This window comes from Ambystoma mexicanum, chromosome 5q (genome assembly GCF_040938575.1).
Source record: "Ambystoma mexicanum isolate Mex_15411 chromosome 5q, UKY_AmexF1_1, whole genome shotgun sequence".
In the NCBI taxonomy this organism is placed as follows: domain Eukaryota; kingdom Metazoa; phylum Chordata; class Amphibia; order Caudata; family Ambystomatidae; genus Ambystoma; species Ambystoma mexicanum.
The window spans coordinates 835,707,367-835,725,944 of NC_090933.1; the positions used below are offsets into that span (position 1 = coordinate 835,707,367).

General features: G+C 42.0%; 1 protein-coding gene across 2 annotated transcripts in view; it reads left to right on the plus strand.

Moving 5' to 3' along the window:
- OSGIN2 (oxidative stress induced growth inhibitor family member 2) overlaps positions 1-18,289 on the plus strand; it is a 265,522-nt gene extending 247,233 nt beyond the window's left edge. For both annotated transcript variants that reach the window (XM_069621321.1, XM_069621320.1), the window contains exon 6: positions 16,921-18,289. In XM_069621321.1, the coding sequence (XP_069477422.1) occupies positions 16,921-17,950 (1,030 nt within the window). In that variant the 3' untranslated portion in view covers positions 17,951-18,289. The remainder of the gene's footprint in view (positions 1-16,920) is intronic.
- The last annotated feature ends 289 nt before the right edge of the window (positions 18,290-18,578 follow it).

An 18,578-nucleotide genomic window follows, 5' to 3' on the forward strand; every position in this document is an offset into this window, starting at 1 on the left:
CCTCCGGGTCGGTATTACGCGGCAATCCCTGCAGTCGGCGTCTCGGGTTTCTGCCACTCCGGTGGTGTTTCGGTCTTGCCTGCGCTGGACTTCGATCAGTTGTCTCGTCCGGTTCTGCTCTTGCTCTTCGGCCCTCTTCGTGCTTCGGGACGAGGTTCTCTTTTCAACGCTGCGCGTCCGCCATTTTGTTGGTGGTGCCGCGCGCTTCTCTCCCTTCTCGTTCTCACCCTTCTGGTCTCCGTTTTTCCTCGGGTCTTCTCCCGTGTGTGCCTTGGATCTTCCGACGCCTTTTCCTCGCGTTTGTTGTCTTTTTATTTACTGAAATACGCCTTTCTCAGGATCTCTGGTCGGATCTGGTGGGAGCTCCTCGGAGTCTGCTCACTCTCGCATGGCCGCCAAGCCACGCCCCCGGCTTGTACTCAATCTTCTTTCGTCTGGGTCGGTGGGCAAAGCAGTTTCTAGGGTTTTTACAAGGGTTGTCTAGGCAACCCTAGTCCTATTTCTATTTCCATTAGGTCCTATTCGGAGAGTCAGGCAAAATAGATAAGCGCCATATTATGAGTTCAAATTATGGTAAAGTGAATACGAATCGTCGAAATAGACAAAGGGTCCCCATGGGGCTGTAGTTTTAGCATGCTGAGACGGCATTGCTGGAAATAAACAAGAAAGTTAAACCTGAAATCTACAGATGATCAATAAAGTCAGGTGAAATACTATAAACGGTTGTTATCGGGTAAAGTGATGGTAAAAGGCAAAAAAATGTGTCAATAAATATCTAAGTATATTGTCAGGTAGCAGAACAAAGCTGCAGTAGTAGATGAAGTGACAAAGTGACAAAGGTGATGGGGGCACGGCTGAACACAATACCATTCACGCTAGTCATGTGTTTGCATCCCCGAGATTAGATGAAATGAATCATATAGACAATTTTACTGCACAGCCAAAAGGTTCAAAATACTTCAGTATTATAAATGCTAGTCGAGAACAAGGAATAACATATAGCATTGTAGTACAGTTAAAGTAACAACAGGAACACATGAATGCATTTCTTAAAAAAGTTCATATTATTTCCCCCTCAGAGGAAGTACGCCATTTCATGGTCTTGGTTCAGGCCAAATTCTGTTGCTCTAAATTTACAAATTGTGCGAGCTTCCACCTGGCGAAGGAGAATCTCTCTATTACCACCCCTCTCACCTAGAGAGGCTTGCCTCAATCCGATGAACCTCACATTCATTTTATCATCCAATTGATGATTAGTTTGCCAATGTTGTGCAAGTGGTAATGTGGAATCAGATTTGCTCATAGCATAGATATGCTCACTTATTCTACACCTGAGTTCTCTCATGGTGCTCCCAATGTATACGCATGCACATGTGCATATTATGGCATATACTATGTATTTGCTACGACAAGTGATGGTATCTCTGATCCTGAGAGTAGTTCCTCTTGAATCCGAAAAAGTCTCTGTGTTGTTGTGTGCTAATTTGCACATGCTGCACGATCTACATTTCCTAAATCCTGTCGGTTTCTTTGGCAACCATAGTTCTTGTCTTGGTATTGGAAAATCAGGGAGTAGGGATGGGCTGAGTATATTTTTCAAAGATTTTGCTTTTTTGAAAATTAGTTTGGGTTTTTCATCGATATGATCTCTGAGATGATCATCCAGTTTGAGCAAATGCCAATTCCTGTTTAGTATCTTTCTAATTTCAAAGTTATCATGTGAAAATGTTGTAATAAAGCTGACTTTGATGAGTTCCTCTGATCGATTAGGATTTGTAGGTGTTAGGGTTATATCCCTATTCATGGTATCAACTTTTGCATATGCCATGTCTATATATTTCTTGTTGTAACATCTCTGATGAAATCTGTGTTTCAATAAATCACATTCCTCATTAAAGTCATTACTATTGCCACAGTTTCTACGGGCTCTCACAAATTCACCCTTTGGTATGTTTTTTATTACTGTTCGTTGATGACAACTAGTTGCAAAGAGGGTTGAATTTGCCTCAGTTGGTTTTCGGAAAGTTTTTGTCAGTAATTTGCCATTCATCACATATATGGTGAGATATAAGAAATCCAAGGTAGAGTCACTGGATGGTCCTGAAAGAAAAATCCCCTCTGTGTTGTTGTTAAGATGATCTCTGAATTCAAGTAGTTCTTGGTCATCACCTTTCCAGATAAGTAAAATATCGTCGATAAATCTCGTCCACATCACGATTTTGTCCTTAGCATTTGTATCTGTGTAGACATATTTGTCCTCAAACTTGCTCATGAAAAGGTTTGCAAGGGCCGGTGCGTATTTAACACCCATTGCCACTCCCTTTTTCTGCTTGAAGTATTTTTTGTCGATTATAAAAATATTGTTCTCCAAAGTTATTGTCAGCATTTCTTTCAGCGTGGTCACGTAATGATAATGTGAAGCAGATTCCCCACGAAAAATGTAATCTATAGTTTCGATAGCTGCCTCGTGTTTAATCGAGGTATATAGAGCTTGGACATCCCAAGTGACAAGTTTGTAACACTCATCCCATTTGATAAGTTGTAATTTCTTGATGACATCAGTAGAATCTTTGCAAAAAGCTCTGATTGTAGGTACACGTGGGCTTCGGATATTGTCAATAAACTCACTAATCTTCTCTGTGACCCAACGAATACCGCTAACGATTGTTCTTCCCTCCGGTATTTTATTGAATGTTTTATGTACTTTGGGTAAAGAGTATATGGTTGGGACCACAGGATGTGAGACAGTTAAATAAGCTCTTTCACTGTCAGTGATAAGGCCTTTCCTTTCCCAATTTTGAATTTGCTCAACTATTTGATTTTTAATTTCCATAGTAGGATTTGTTCGGAGTTCTTCATAACAAAGGGGGTTGTTAGATGATTCACAGCCATTTGTATATAATCAGCACGGTCCATTAGAATTATTTTTCCCCCTTTATCAGCTTCCTTAATAACTATGGATCGGTCCATTTGCAGATTTTTCTAAGCTTTGGACTCTTCTTGAGTCAGGTTGTTCTTTTTGTTCTTGAATCTCATGCTTGACTTGTTCTTTCGCTCAAAGAGATTATTAATCTCCATTTGAACTACTTTATGGAATGCATCGATCATATTATCTTGGCCAAATTGCGGAGTAAATTTGGATCAAGCCTTCATTTCCTGGGTAGTGATGCTAATAGGTTGGATTTTCAGATCATGCAGTGTTTGATGTAGTTTCAAATCATCTACTTCAAGGGTTCGAATAGATGGATATTCTCTATATCTTGTATGGATAATGGAGTTGGCAACGGTTTCTCTTTTCTTGGTCGATATTGTTGAACTTGGGTAGCAAAGAATTTCTTTAGTTTTAATTTCCTTGTAAATTTAAACTGGTCAATCTGTATTTGAATTTGATCATATCTGCACGTAGGGGCAAAGGATAGGCCTTTATTAAGTAGTTTAATTTCATCTGCTGTTAGTTCTTTGGATGAGATGTTCATTACAAGGTCGTTACTGGGTTCGTTCCTGTAGCTAGCCGAGCTCTGGCTCTTGTCAGACGTCTGTGATCCTCTAAAGCATCTGGATTTCTGCTGTCTTGAACCCCCCCTCCTTCCTCTCCTCCGGTTAGTATTGGTTTGGGGTTTGTTGATGGGATTGTCTGAAAACTGACTTGTTTGGTGTTGGTGAATCTATTTCCTTTTTTGTAACGTCTTATCTGGTTAAAAAAACCAGAACCTTCAGTATTCCGATCTGCTTCCCTTGGTTCCTCTTTATCAGTCTCGGAACCAACATCAGAGCTACCAGGTGAAGTATTAGCTGTACTTTCCTTAGAAGATAGTTTAGACAGTTTATTATATTTTTCTTGAAATGTATAAACCTTGTCTTCGCGATAATCTCGTTCATCTCGATAGAATTTGTGTACTTTTCGTATCTTAATCTCATCTTGGTATTCCATGAGTATTTCGTGCATTTTGTTGAAATTTTTCTCCTTAGTTGTCTCTAATGCTTGTGTTTCTTTAATTTCTTTTGTAATGGATCTATTTGTTCCTTTGCTAGTTTCTGTTCCCTTGTAGCATGTTCAATAAGGATTTCAAGCATTTTACTAGAGCCAGTGTTAAGATTCTTTTCCCAGTCTTCCGCTAAGTCTTTGTCCTCATCTTTTGAGAAATCAGGGAACATCAGTATCCTTAGGCCTCGGGGTATGAATCCATTTTCTAAATAGTTCTTCAGGGAGATGATTTCCCAGAATTTATCAATTTCTTTTTTTGAAATTCTTTCTAATTTAATACATTTATATCTCAGGTCTTCTCTTCTAGGTCCTGAGGATTGGAATCCGTGTGTGGTGTCTCCTCTTTTGGAGAAAAGATTTGTGGCATCCTTTTCCCGATTCAAAATATATTGGGCCATACCAGAATTTAGGCAGCACAGAGAGTGGGTTACTTTAGAAACAGATTATGCCACACTGATGGGGTTTTGTTTTGTACCAACTACAAAAAACGTTTCCATGCGCCTGGTTAAGTATTACAATTCAAAAAGGTGTTGCAGTTGGTGTGGGGCAAAAAAGGGGCTTTTGAACCCTACCCCTTCAGAAAACAGTTGAAGAAAAGATGCTCCACACTTGAGGAACTGCGCCACAACGTTTATTGTGGAAACTGAAATTTATTGATTATAATGCCCTTTTGGATAACACGTGTTTCGATGCACCAGAGTCTTTTTCAAATCAGGGCTGGTGATAAAACTAGTAAGTGTGTAGCCAAATTCACAGTGAAAAACATGTATCAGAGATCATGATGAACAGTCAAACAAATATAGAATCAAACCATGAAAGCAAAAAATGAAATTAAATTAAATTAGAAGTAGTCACAGAGAAATAAGGAGGGGTGAAGGGGAGGAGGTTCAAGGTAAGTAAAAAAGAAAGCACAAAGGTAAAAAACAACACATTAGTACATACTCATAGGTCAGTGCCTAGTATTATTTAGACAAAAAAGTCAATCTTACTTAAGGTAATTGATGTAGAAGTGCCGGACCTACCCGTACCCCAACTCAAGGCACCTTCCCCTCCAGCCTCAAGACCATACAAATCCTAAGACATTTCAAAAAACCAACACTGAACCCGGACGACCTTCACAACTACTCCAACACATTGAAGCCAACAACCTCCTTCAGTCGTACCAATCTGGCTCCAGACCCAGATGTGGGTCAGGAAAGACTACCATCTGAGCGAACCATCACCCACACATCTATATTTTGTTTTTTTTCTCCATTACCAGCCTACCTGAAAGCAAATTAATATTACCTCTACTGTTGTCACTATACCGCAGTTTGGTCGATGCATGCTCTGCTATCCCCGTTTACTGGTGCTTTATTTTTCATTACTTGTTCAGTGCTTGTCTCTAACTTAAGATGTGTCCTATTATCAAAGGACGCTCAGCAGTGTCTGATAACACTGTAATTAATGATCTGACCGTCCTATTATTCGCCAAAGAAGGGCCGCCTATGCAGTCCTTTACTACTACGCTCCTCAACACTTGATCCCTGGTGTCCCATGGAGTCGAGGTTGAGGACCTGCTCACACAATACACTACGACCTCATGGCAATCATTGAGTCTTAGCCCAGTGAGGCCACTCAGGCTGTCGCCCCAGGGTATGTTTTATTAAGGGCCGATCGCCAGGATGTCAAAGGGGAGGTTGCCCTCCTTCTGAGAGATAGCCTTCAATACCATCTTTGCTCACATGAGCCCCTTGACGACTGTGAATCATTGATCACCAAAATCAAGATCTCCAGCAACACTACATTAACCCTCATTTTTATTTATCGTCCTCCTCGTAACCTACCCATGTTTGAAGAACAACTTTTACATCTGCTTAATAATGTCACCACTAACAAAAGCCCAGTTGTTCTCCTGGGCGATTTCAATTTATGGGCCAACGACTCTTCTGATAAAAATGCACAATCACTGCTTGCTGCTCTGTCCTCTATTGTCTTTTTTCAGCAGGTAACAGAACCTACCCATACAGGCGGTCATATTCTGGACTGGGTCTTATTTCATGAAATCCAAGCCTCCACCCCCACCATCTCACTGTGCCCCTGGTCGGACCACTTTTTACTTAATTTTACCATCACTCTCCCCACTGTATCTCCCAGATTCAATGCCACATCTAGGCTCCCTACCAATTCCAGAACATTTAAAAAACTCACTCCTGAAAGACTATCTCTTGAACTTACTGACAGATTAGGCAACTTGTCTAAATCCGAAAACTCTTCAGAGATTTCAGAACACATGAAAAATGCACTTGACTCTATTATTGAGGAACTAGCCACTATGAGCATCAAACTCATTAAACACGAAACTCTCACCAAATACTGGTTCATTGATGAAATCCTCTCGTTAAGACATTGCAGGCGTGCAGCAGAACGTGCCTGGCGAAAACATCCTTTGCCCAACCTATTAGCTGCCTATAAGAGTACAGAAAAGAAATTCAAAACTGCTGTCACTAAGGCAAAAGCTGTTTATTACAGCAATCGTATCCATCAAGCTAAATTGAAAACTAAGGAACATTTTGCCATTCTTCAAGAATTCAATGCCAACACAGACAACTGTGCAGGCACCTTAGGATGTCCCCTGGTGTCAAAACTATTCATGACGCCTTCTCTGCAAAAATTGCCTCACACTTAGAAGCTAGTGCGTCCTCTTCTAATAACATTAATGTCACTTCCCCGCTAACAGTTTCTGCCCTTACGCTCTCCAACTCGCCTGAACAAACTCCTCCATTGAAATATTCTCTCAGCGATGCACTTGACCAGTCCCCCTCTAGGGTACCTACCGAGTCCTCCCCCTGTTTGTTGCACAATGCCTCTACAAAGAAGCCTTTGTTCTCTTTCACCCCCTGCACTGTATCTGAAGTGACTACAATCATACTCAATATGAATCCTACTTAATGCAAAGGTGATGCCTGCCCGTCTAGGCTCCTGGTACAATGCCTTGAGACCATTAGTCCCTGGATCACCAAACTGATCAATCAGTCCTTAACGGAGGGCCAAGTTCCGGCGAACTGAAGCATGGGTTACACCTTTGCTCAAGAAAGCTAATCTTGATCCCCTTCTTGCTAAGCACTATCGCCTAATAACTAATGTGCCCTTCCTTTTGAAGGTAATGAACCGTGTAGCCTATCTCCATCTACAGAAATTTATTGATGACAATGCCATCCTCGGGCCTCGTCAGTCTGGCTACCGAGCCTGTCGCGGCACAGGAACCGCCATGCTAGACTTAAAACCATCATCGATCGTGGCCATCACGCCCTTTTGATGTTGTTAGATCTCTCTGCTCCATTCGACTTAGTCGACCACGCACTACTGGCAACGAGATTACAATCCCTTGTTGGCTGCACAAAATTTACAACGCAATGGTTAGCCTCTTTTCTCGGTCCCGGAACGCCTGTGTGGTTATCTAAAATTCATCTTCTATACCTTCTTTGCTCACACGTGGTGTTCCCCAGGGATCCTCTCTGTCCCCCACTCTCTTCAATATTTACATTCTTCCTATGCTTCTGTTGCTCGATGACCTGGGTGTCTTATATACCAACTATGCTGATGACACCCAGGTCATCCTCGAACTTTCACGCTCTAACCCCACAGACTCTAGAGCCATCTCTACCATCAACTCCATCATCCACTCCTGGATGAATCGGAACCTTATGGCATTGAATGCCGACAAAACAGAGATCCTTATTGCTCGATCTAGTCACATGTTAAAGAACCTCTCTAAGGAGTATGCTTCATTTACTATTGCCAATGTTTCCATTCTGGTGGCCCAAAGCGTTAAGACCCTCGGCATCACTATTGACACTGAACTCTCTATGCGCCCACACGTGGCTAAAACTCGATCAACCTGTGGCTGGATAAACAGGCAACTGTGCGCAATGCGTCCATTCTTATCTGTCAGCAATATATCCCTTCTCGCATCTGCCCTTGTAAATTCCAGGTTGGAATATTGCAACAGTCTTCTAGCAGGCACCTCTGCTGGCAATATCGCCGCCCTTCAGATCACTCAAAACTGTGCGGTCAGAGCCGTTCTTGGTCTACCTAGGCATTTTTCCATCACCTAAGCCCGGAAGAAACTCCACTTCCTTCCCATCAAGCATAGGGTATCCTTCAAAATACCCACTCTTACTGGTCGATCACTCAGGTCTACTGAGCAAGTCAGGCTTAGTCAGCCTCGCTTTCGCTCAGTCAAATTCAGAAAAACCAATTTCAGTATCACTGCGCCAACTCTATGGAACTCAGTTCCTCTCCACCTTAAGAGCTCCGCTTCACTGGTTAATTTAAAAAAGAACCTAAAGACTCATCTCTTTAACACACCCTAGTCTTCTGACTAGATTGTCGCTCCCTTCCTTGTTCTCTGACCTTCTTTGTTTTCACTGATTGTCCTTGTCTTGTATTGTTTTGTGTACGCCGTGAGGCCTGCGGGCGATTTGCCGGGTTATCAAGAATTAAAATAAATAAATATAAATTAATAAACCCCCATAGTGACCTGCCATGGTATGCTTAAACTTATAGACGCTTCATAACCACAGCATTTGACTTTGGAAAGGGGGTACCTTTGTGAACAAGGTCTGTACATATTCTGACTGTTTTAAAAAATAAACATGAACTCTAGTTCCAGTTCATATGAAGGGGAGGCGACAGATGAGTGGTTAGCCACACCATAGTCCCTGCCAAATACTACATTTTGCTTCTGGTGTGAAATGGGGGTTTTAAAGACCATTTGGTAAACTTGCATGAGAACAAGTACTATTTGTTATTTGACTACCTTCTCTATACATTATCTCTCCTCGCATCGGGGATGAGACCCTCGCTTGGTTTGCTTCATACCTGGCCCCCAGACATTTTCTGGTGTCCTGAAACAGCCTTACCTCCCCACACCCCCCTTGCTATTGGAGTACCCCAACTTAAGACTTCTATCAACTCTTCGCTGACGACACTCCGATCTTCTTTTACATGTACTCCTTATCCGACAAGTTGTTGTCAGAAAGTTCAAACTGTCTCTCTGCCATCAAATATTGGATGGTGTCTTACTCGCTCATGCTCAACTCCACTAAAATGTAAGTCCTCTACTTCCCAGGCAAACATGCCATCTCTTCCTCTCCTCATCTTGTCTTCTCTTCTGACTACCTTCCTTACACTGCTTCTGTTCGTAACCTTGGTGTCATCTTCGACCCATCACACAACTTCTCACTAGTCATCGCCAAATCTACCTCTGCAGCCAGGCTCAACCTCCTCAATATCAGAAAAATCTCATCTTCCTTTCAATGTTGCTAAACTCCTAATCTCCTCCTTAGTCCTTTTTAAAGAAATGTGTTTTATTTGTGGCACATGGTTAACAAAATAAACCTTAACACATACAAAATAAATCCATATAAATCCATAAAAACAATACAATTCAAATCTACATTAAATTGAATTCAAAATACATAAGTTAATATCACCGCACATTAGTAATTCCTCCCTAAAATAAAGTTTTTACTTTAGACTGCTTAAATATGTCCTGTATAAATTCTAGCAGGTGATTCATTTCAACCTAAAAATTGAAATAATGCAATGAGCAGCACAATCGTGCTTGTACCAAACAATCATTCCCACAAAATCTCCCTTGGGGAAATTCTCAAATCTAGCACATATTTCTTAAAACGAGTAACTCAAACCCTCAAGTGCCTCACACTCCACAAGTAAGTGCCTGAGTGTTTCATTTCTACTGAGGCAATGTTTACAAGATGAATTATCGCCTCCAGGTTCTTTCCACACATTCAAATTGGCCCAGGCTGTCGTAATATTGAATTCAAACCTCATAATCAACCTAGTGAACAACCATGATGAATACGTAACCAGGTATGACACCTGCTATCCCATTTTTTTTTTTTGTTTTTTTTAGAGTTTTAGCCAGGTCCTTATGCCTCACATATTTACCCACAGCGTCATACGTATTGCACCAATCTTGTCTCCATGGATGTTTCTTATTCATAACTGGATCTGCAGTAAAATCTTCCAACTCAGACTCCTTTTTGTTAACGGAACCGCACATACTGTGACAATGGGATTATTAACTTTGCCTAAATCTAATCTAAAAAAACCATACAAAGAGTGCAAAGAGGATTCACACATTTTCAACGCAGCACTCTTTTCCACATCAGACTACTGTGCCAGTCTCCCCCATGGCCTTCCCAACTATGCTTTTTCACCTTTGGGCAAGGTCCTCTACATCGCGGGGCACACACTTTTTAGCCTTTATCGCTTTACCTCTACCTCCTCTGCCCATCTCCGGATTGGCTGGCTATCTATGAAACAAAGAGCCAAGTATAAACTTCTTTTCATTATCTTCAAAACTATCCATGGACCCGCCCCACTCATTCTGCTCATCTCACTCCCTGCCCTCATCCACGCTTGTTAAGATCATCCTTGGGTCATCTCCTTGCCACCATTCGAGCCCCCTGTGTTCCCTCTCATTTCCGGTCTCTCGCCTCGCTCCCCTACTCTGGAATGCTCTTCCTCTCTCTACGTACTACTCCAACTCTACCACTATTTGAATCTAACTTCAAAGCTCTCCTTTCTGAAGAACCTATTTCTTAGCACTACACTATTGAAGGACCATGTTTTCCTTGCTCCCTACACTTCATGGACAACCCAACAGCACTTTTTCGTCACCCCTCCATCCTTAATTCAGCCTTTTCTCCATCCTGTTCTTAAGTCACTTTGTCCTTTCTTCGCCCCTGGTTTTATCTTTCCACCTTTCCCTGCAACATCTGGTCTTCAAGTCGAAATCTTTCACCCCATTGTAAAGCACCCATGTTCTCCGCTCTGTTATGAATGGTAAATTCTATAAGCATTTTTGTGCCAAAAATGTATTGTTTTCCCTGGGAATTCTATCAATAAATAGATTTGGGGGCAGTTTTGGCAGAGTTGCACAAGAAATTAATACCATTTAGGGAGTGTGTTTATAATCCAGCAAATTGCAGCTGTGCATAGCACTGTAAAATAAAATTGCCATCTTTTGGAAATGTCTGTACAGAAAAGTAATTATTTTGTGTATACAGACTTGCACAACCACTGTCAAAAACTGGTTTATTTTTTATTTCCCCCCAAAATATGCATTAACTAAAAGAACAACCAGCCCAGAGGAGACTGAATTAAATAAATATCTTTACATTTTGGCTTAAGGTACCCTTCTACAGTGCAAGAACCATACCTGCATTATTCCTTAGTGATCAAACAGAGATTGTACTTACATTTAGACTGACATTCTGTGGCCTGTTTCTCCTAGACCAACAATTCTAGAAATATGTGGGCAAATTTCTTTTTACCTACTGTTGACAGATGGCTGAGGAATCACTCCCACTCTCAGGGGCTGTTCAAATGTTTTCATGAAACGTTTTGTGGGGCCTATGGCCTCTCTTAAACATCTAGTATCGAACCTCCTCCCTAACCCCAGCGTCCATGACTCCAGTTAGTGCTACTCAAGTTTGACCCCCCCCCCCCACTGCCTGAAACTGGCTAGTGCTAGAGGTGATTAACTAAAAGCTGGCTGTCTTGACTCCCTCTGGAACATCTCAAACTGTCCCTACACTATCCACTTGTTGGTGATCTAATGGAATTATGAGATGGTGCCTTACAAATACTCTGATTCAGCTTCATCTAACATGCTTACTATCACCTCTCTCTTTGATACTTTTTTCTTTTGTCCGCTCTGCCTCCCTCCTCCCACAACTCTTCCATCCCTTCAATGTTCTCAATCCCCACATGTTTTGCTTCCATCCTTTTTTAGTCCTCATTCCACTGTTACTACCACCCCTTCTCTTCTCCCTCCTCCCTCTCTACCATTACTCCTTCCTCCAAACCACTACTCAAACACTGTCCTTTCACTCCATAACATTCATTTCACAATCACTCCTTGCACTACCATGTCTACCTACTCACCACTCAGCCACACCCGTTCACACAATTGAACCACTTTCACTCCTTGGACAATACCTGCTCCACAAATTTCCTCCAGAAGTCATAATAAGGGGGCTAACTGGTTCCATGGGTCTCCCAGTAAGTCTGTTCGGGGAAGGGGATCCTTCCCCCATTTTTGTCCCTGGTGGTGTAGAGGACCTTTGGGTTGTTGTGCAAGCTCCCTTCTGATGTTCGGGAGCTTGGCAGCATTTCAGCATAGGGGCACAGTGTCTCTCTGTCCCTATTGTCAGCAGCGCTGTAGTACTCATCTCCCCTCTGCGGTGTTTTTACTTTCTGCAGCCAATCATAATTATGCTTAAGTGGACTTTGTACTCTCTTCTCATGGCATACATCTTGATGGTTTTTCTCTCCTTCGTAAATGGGCGTGATGTTTCTGAAAGGGAAAAGAGAAGACTGGTGAGCAATTTGAAAAGGCATGGTATGAGTTTGCAGTGGTCTGCACACAAATCTCGTGGGACTAGGTTGGGGGCACCAGAATTGGGATCCTCTGTGCTACAACTTTCCACTTCGGGAGTAGGACTGTTTATCGATTTCTCCATGGTAGGCCTCTGAACCTCTGCATCACACTGTATACTGACATGCTGTTCTAATATGAGATCTTTGCTTAGGAGGAGCAAACCAATAACTTCTGGAATCAATCACTTCCCAGGTGAGGGCTTTAACCTGTGGTCTACCAGTGTTGCTCTCCAACCATATCTGAAACGCAAAGAGAACTTCATGGCTGCCGACAAAGGACTTATGCTGAGTCTGCTGTCAAGTGGTTGTGAATATGAACGGCCATCGCTGGGGCAACAGCTCTCTCCCTGGTGTGTTCATTAGTCCACACCCTTCTCCCTACAACAATTTGCTGTGACTTATGAATGTACTATCAGCAGTGACTGAGCCCCTCGGCTACCAAAGGTACAGGGTCATATTAATATTGTTTTCCCATTACTACTCAGATAAACAAAATGAAAGAATAAAGCATTAAAATATGATGTGCTTGTTGGCGGGGTTGTGCAAAATGACATTTTACATATTAACCAAATATAGTCAACCACGTTAAGTCTGTAGGCTTTGATTTTGTCATATGTGTCCCTGAGAGCATATAAATAGTCACCATCTGCTGGAGTCGGTGTGACCAATCCAGAGCATCAGTGGAATCTTTTACCTTTGGAAAGGATATTTTGAATACACCCATATTAAGATTTAATAATAATGAGCAGAGTTAAAAAAGGACCATAAATGAAGTGACCTAACGCTGTCCCATAATGGAGTTTGTCAATAAATGAAAGCTTATACTACTTTAAGACCTGCTTTCTTTGCAGAGTGCTTGGCAGAGTCACACAAGAACCAATACAATGTATGTAGAGTTGAGTTAACTGACCATGTCCTGGAGAAATTTACGCAAAACTTTATTCTTCTTTTCTTTTTTTTTTAATACAGACTCTATGGACCACTCTTAAATACTCTTCACAGCGGATTGCTTCCCCAAAATATACATTTGGACAAATAGCATTGGTTGGCCAAAGGAGACCAAAATGAGAATCTATACACATTTAACTGGAAGATGTCCTTATGTAGGTCTCCCATACCATTGATGGTTATGTAGGAGTGGTCAAACTTGGCACATCTTTGAATACAGATAAATGACCGTTCGGAACTCAATAAGTTCGTTCCCTAGGTCAACCTTGTCTTGCAAAAATATTCATGCTGAGTTTTAAGTACCTACTGCATAGTAGTTGTTTGGTTTATCCCTGTATAAAGGGTTCATGTCATTTTCCCACTTTCTGACGGTCACACATAAAAAAGACCGATTTCTTTCGGTCATTTTTGTGCGGCCTCCAGAAAGCGGGAACAGGACATGCCTGTTGGATTTTGCTTCTCCCAACCCCACACCCCACCCTGCATACACACATGTTTCACGTGCACACTCACAGTCCAACACATACCCGGCTTGCCCCGCCTGTCAGCACCTGCGCACACTCGTGTATGGCAGGGGCATTACAGTTTGATTTAGTAAGACCTCTCTGTGCAGTCTTCCTAAGTCGATTATTTTTGCAGCCGGGGGGCAAGAGGGAGGTCATTTGACCAAAGTCATCCTAAACAGTTAATTGATCAGACTAAAAAATAAAATTAAAGAACATCAGTGATGAGTTGTATCTTGGGGAGAACATTTTGAATACCTCAAGTTATGATTTATTACTAGTAATGAGCAAGCTCTAGTAGCTCAGGCATGGAAATTGCTGATGTGGAAATCGAAGTGAGGTGCTAAGCATGCAAGTAAATACCGTTGGTGGTCTGGAGCTGAATAAGCGGTCACTTGGCTGCTGTTGGACAGAGAAAGGAATATTTACACTGGTGAACGTCATTCAGGATGGACTATTGAAAGCATGCGTAATGATACGGTAAAGGTTTAGTATGGAATGCAGGGACTTTTATCAGTATCTTCTATTCCAGCATGCATTGGGATCACAGAAAAAATTACTATATACACTTTCATAGGCTTCACCCATGCTGGGATGTGTAACTGGAGGTATGATTCCTAACTAATCAATCTGTTCAGTGCAAGGTCATTATGAGCGCTACTGGGAAACCCCTGATCCAGCGAAAAAAGGAACCTGGCAAACTAATCTGTGAGGATTGGTTGATGCCAAGCGGTTAGAAGCTACCAGCTCCAAAGGGAACCAGGATTAGTAATGGGTTCAGGTTAATTTACTTTAAGAAATTGCACAGTCATTACTCCCCAACAGGCTAGAGAAGATGGGCAGAAATGAAAATGTGAATTGTGTGAAATGTAAATGGTAGACTGGCACCTTTTTATACGCTTCTTGTGTTAGGGTCCTTCAGGAATATTGGGCTGATATAATAATGGAAATTAGCAGGGTAGTATGCTGGCAACTGCATATGGACCCCACATTTTTTCGCTGCTGGGAATATGGGAGCGATATAACTTTTAGTCAGTGCAAAATGCCCTTTATTGTTATGGTGCTGGTCATGGCAAAATGTGATCTTGCTACGAAATGTGGCATTAAGGAGATGCCCAGGATAATGGAGGGTGGGACTAGATAGATGAGTTTGAGGAACTGGTTTTAAAGCAGAGGATGCCCTGCAAAACACCCTAAGATTTGGTGGCTATGGAGGGAAATTGAGAAGTTTTACTCTTCCAATATCCTAGGTGGACAGAACTACATATGGCCAAATCATGATTGAGTTGGTTGCAAGCTGAACAGAAGGGAAGGATGCTGGGATGGTTATAGAAGGGGGAGGGGACTGATGGGCAATGGTCATGTGCAGGAAACAAAGATATGCTTTGTGGATGATGTTACAACATGTTGGAGACCCCGATGCTTCCGGATTAATGTCAGTCTGGATTGGGATTGTGTCTGTTCTTGTCTAATTGCCATTATTAAATGACTGACCTGAAACAAAAGGAGTGCATCAACACTGAAAGTAACATCCAGCATTCTTGGCTGCTTGCTTTCCATCCCCCGGCAATGGTTCCACCTGTTACATTAGTGAAACGATGATCTGTCTATAAAGCATGCCTGAACCCTTGAGCGGTGCACCTTTGTGCGATGTTCTCAAGGCATGCATGTGTATGTACTTCAAGCCCAGTTGAATAGCAAAGGGGCATAGCACAGGTTGCACAGCTGCATCGGCAGTATTTCATGGGTAATTTGGGGCCAAAATAAAGATGTTACGGAAAGGGCTGTTTCAGAAAATAAGTGATCTGTCCAAATGAAGGTCTCAAGTACAGTAGTATAAGAAAGATCAGCCTAACCCCCATGTCAAGCTACAAAAACCTTAACACCCTTTTGCTTGTAATGCCTAGAATACATCCTCCTCATTGCTCTTGTTAAACCTCAAATATGTTCTCCCACCCTCTCTTTGCACACTAGGCTGGTTATTGTGCTAATTGGGCACCACTGGCCTGGACAAATTATATTACAGATCAGTCTGCACCCCTAACCACAAAATAGCATAAAATATCTCTCTAAACCAAAAATACTCTAAATAAGTTGGCACGTTATCCCACAACCTCCTTGTACCACTCCCAGATTGTCCTTTGTCCATCTGGTGTCTCTATACTGGAACACTCTACCCCATGACACATGGCCTTTTGTTCCATGTATGTTAAATTGCACCCCTCAAGAACCAGCTCCTCCTGTGTGAAGATCTCCAGTGGCTACTTGGATAATGTCTACTCTACACCACTACCAGCAGTGTGTTTGCAATAATTTAGACTGAGGCTTAGAGACTGTACTTGGCGATCTTCACTCAACACAAACCTGCATCTGGGTACTAATCTTTCAGTGTTGAACATAATTTAAGAACCATCCTTAGCAAATAAGGCATTGGCTGATTTTGGAAAGCTAGATTGGATGAAGAGGTTGTGGGACAAGAAGTAGCAATGTGCTGTTGTGTATGATAATAGCATTTATTTGTTCCAATGTTTGAGCTAGACCACAAAACAAAGGGGATCATACACTTGACATTTGTCAACTAATGCTCATGAGCCTCCTCTTCAATGAATGGCTCCTCTCTAACACCTAGGTTCACACACCCTCCACTGCCCACCCGACCTGAGACTGGGTGAGTTGCTGCCCACTGTTTTGTAGATCCCATGCTTCCAAACTGCCCGCTCTATCGCCTCCCCTGTAAGCTCACCGCACACTTGTTTCTCTGCTTTGCTCAACATGTTCTTCACCCTATGATTGTAAACTGCTCTGTTGCTTCCTTAAGCTAGTTCCACACTCAATACCCTTATAGTAATGATGTTTGGTAGTACTAAGATAATTTTTCATTATGGCATGTGGATTAACTCATGCTACATGCAACATTATTTGGTTAGAAAGTTATATTCTAATGAATAAAATTGTATTCATATTTGTTAAAGTTCAGCCTGAATTATGTCTGTAATTCCTGCAAACCTGACACTTTGTTTTTCTTTCTAGAAATACAAAAAGTGACCGGGCCACACCTGAAGAAATTGCTTCCTACTACAAGCAGTATGTGACAATCATGGGCCTCCAAAGGAACTTTGTAGAAAACACATATATCACATCTGTTTCAAGACTTTATCGAAACCAGGATGTAGATGAGCTCAAACATGCTTCCTCACAATCACTACTCAGTGACATTGAAAGTGGGCTGGAGATTGCGACCAAGAGGAACTGGGAAGTATGCGGATATCAACGAGCAGCTGATGGCTCCCACTTGCCATTTTGCCTCTTCGCAGAGTGTGTGGCACTTGCAACTGGAACATTTGATTCTCCAGCCAGACTGGAAGTGGAGGGAGAAGATTTGCCCTTTGTTTATCACTCTTTGCCTGACTTTGAAGTTGCCATTAGCAGAGGAACATTTAATGGCAATGTAGACCATGTTTTGATTGTAGGGGCTGGACTCACTGCAGCGGATGCAGTACTTTGTGCTCACAACAATAAGCTCCCAGTAATTCACGTTTTCCGCAGACATGCCAGTGACTCTGGTCTCATATTCAAGCAACTTCCCAAAAATCTCTATCCTGAGTACCATAAGGTCTATCACATGATGTGCACTCAGTCGCACACAACAGCCTCCAATCTGCACTCAACATATGTCAGCTACCCAGAGCACTGTGTGCTTTCCCTAAGGCCCGATAAGAAGTGTGTCATACAGGGTGCTTCTGGCTTAAAGGTTTTGAAAATCTCTGTGGCCTTAATTTTAATAGGGTCCCACCCTAATCTGTTTTTTCTAAAAGAGCAAGGGCAAAGCATAGGTCACATCCCACATCAGCCAATATCTTGTAAGGGCAATCCTGTCCACATCAATCCCTACACGTACGAAGCTACAAAGGAGCCAAACCTCTTTGCCTTAGGCCCTTTGGTTGGGGACAATTTTATACGTTTCTTAAAGGGTGGGGCACTGGGTATCACTCGGTGCCTGGAAGTAAGAAAGAACAAGAAGAAACTTAATGTTGACAGTGAGGTTGTGGACAATGTTTAAGAACTGTTGCATTCAAGCAAGTTGTGCTTTTTAAAGGTATAGCCTGTATAAAAGGACTTTGGTATTCACGAGCACCGGCATTTTCTGTGGTATTCATACTGCTGCTGTCCAGGAGTGCGTTAGTAGCTTTGCTGCATAGCAGAGGGGGTGATTTAAAAGATCTGTTCTACTTGCATAGAGAAAAAAGGACTCAGGCATATACACTTTGTTCCCGATCATGAAGCAGGTTGACCATCACTCAGTTTTAATTTGGTATTTTACTCCACTGACCCACACGGTACATGTTGCAAAGCAAATGTATACTGGCAGTAAATAAACCTTTTTTAAAGAGACTCTTAATACTTCACTTCTGTCACAAATTATTTTGCAATTTCTGAAAAGATCACCCATGGAAATCTTTCAAAAGGTCACCTATGGATTCCTGCATATGTTTCAATTCTCCATTAAAAATTGTATTCTTCTTCGACCACAAATATTACTGGGATCAGGAATGTGCATTCAATTTCTGCTGTGGGATCAGCTGGCCTCACATAGATCACCAGTACTTAATGGGGACATTTCTTTTGAACTTGCATCTATGTTCAAAATGGTCCGGGTGTGGTCTGCAACCTGAATCTAAAGAAGATGT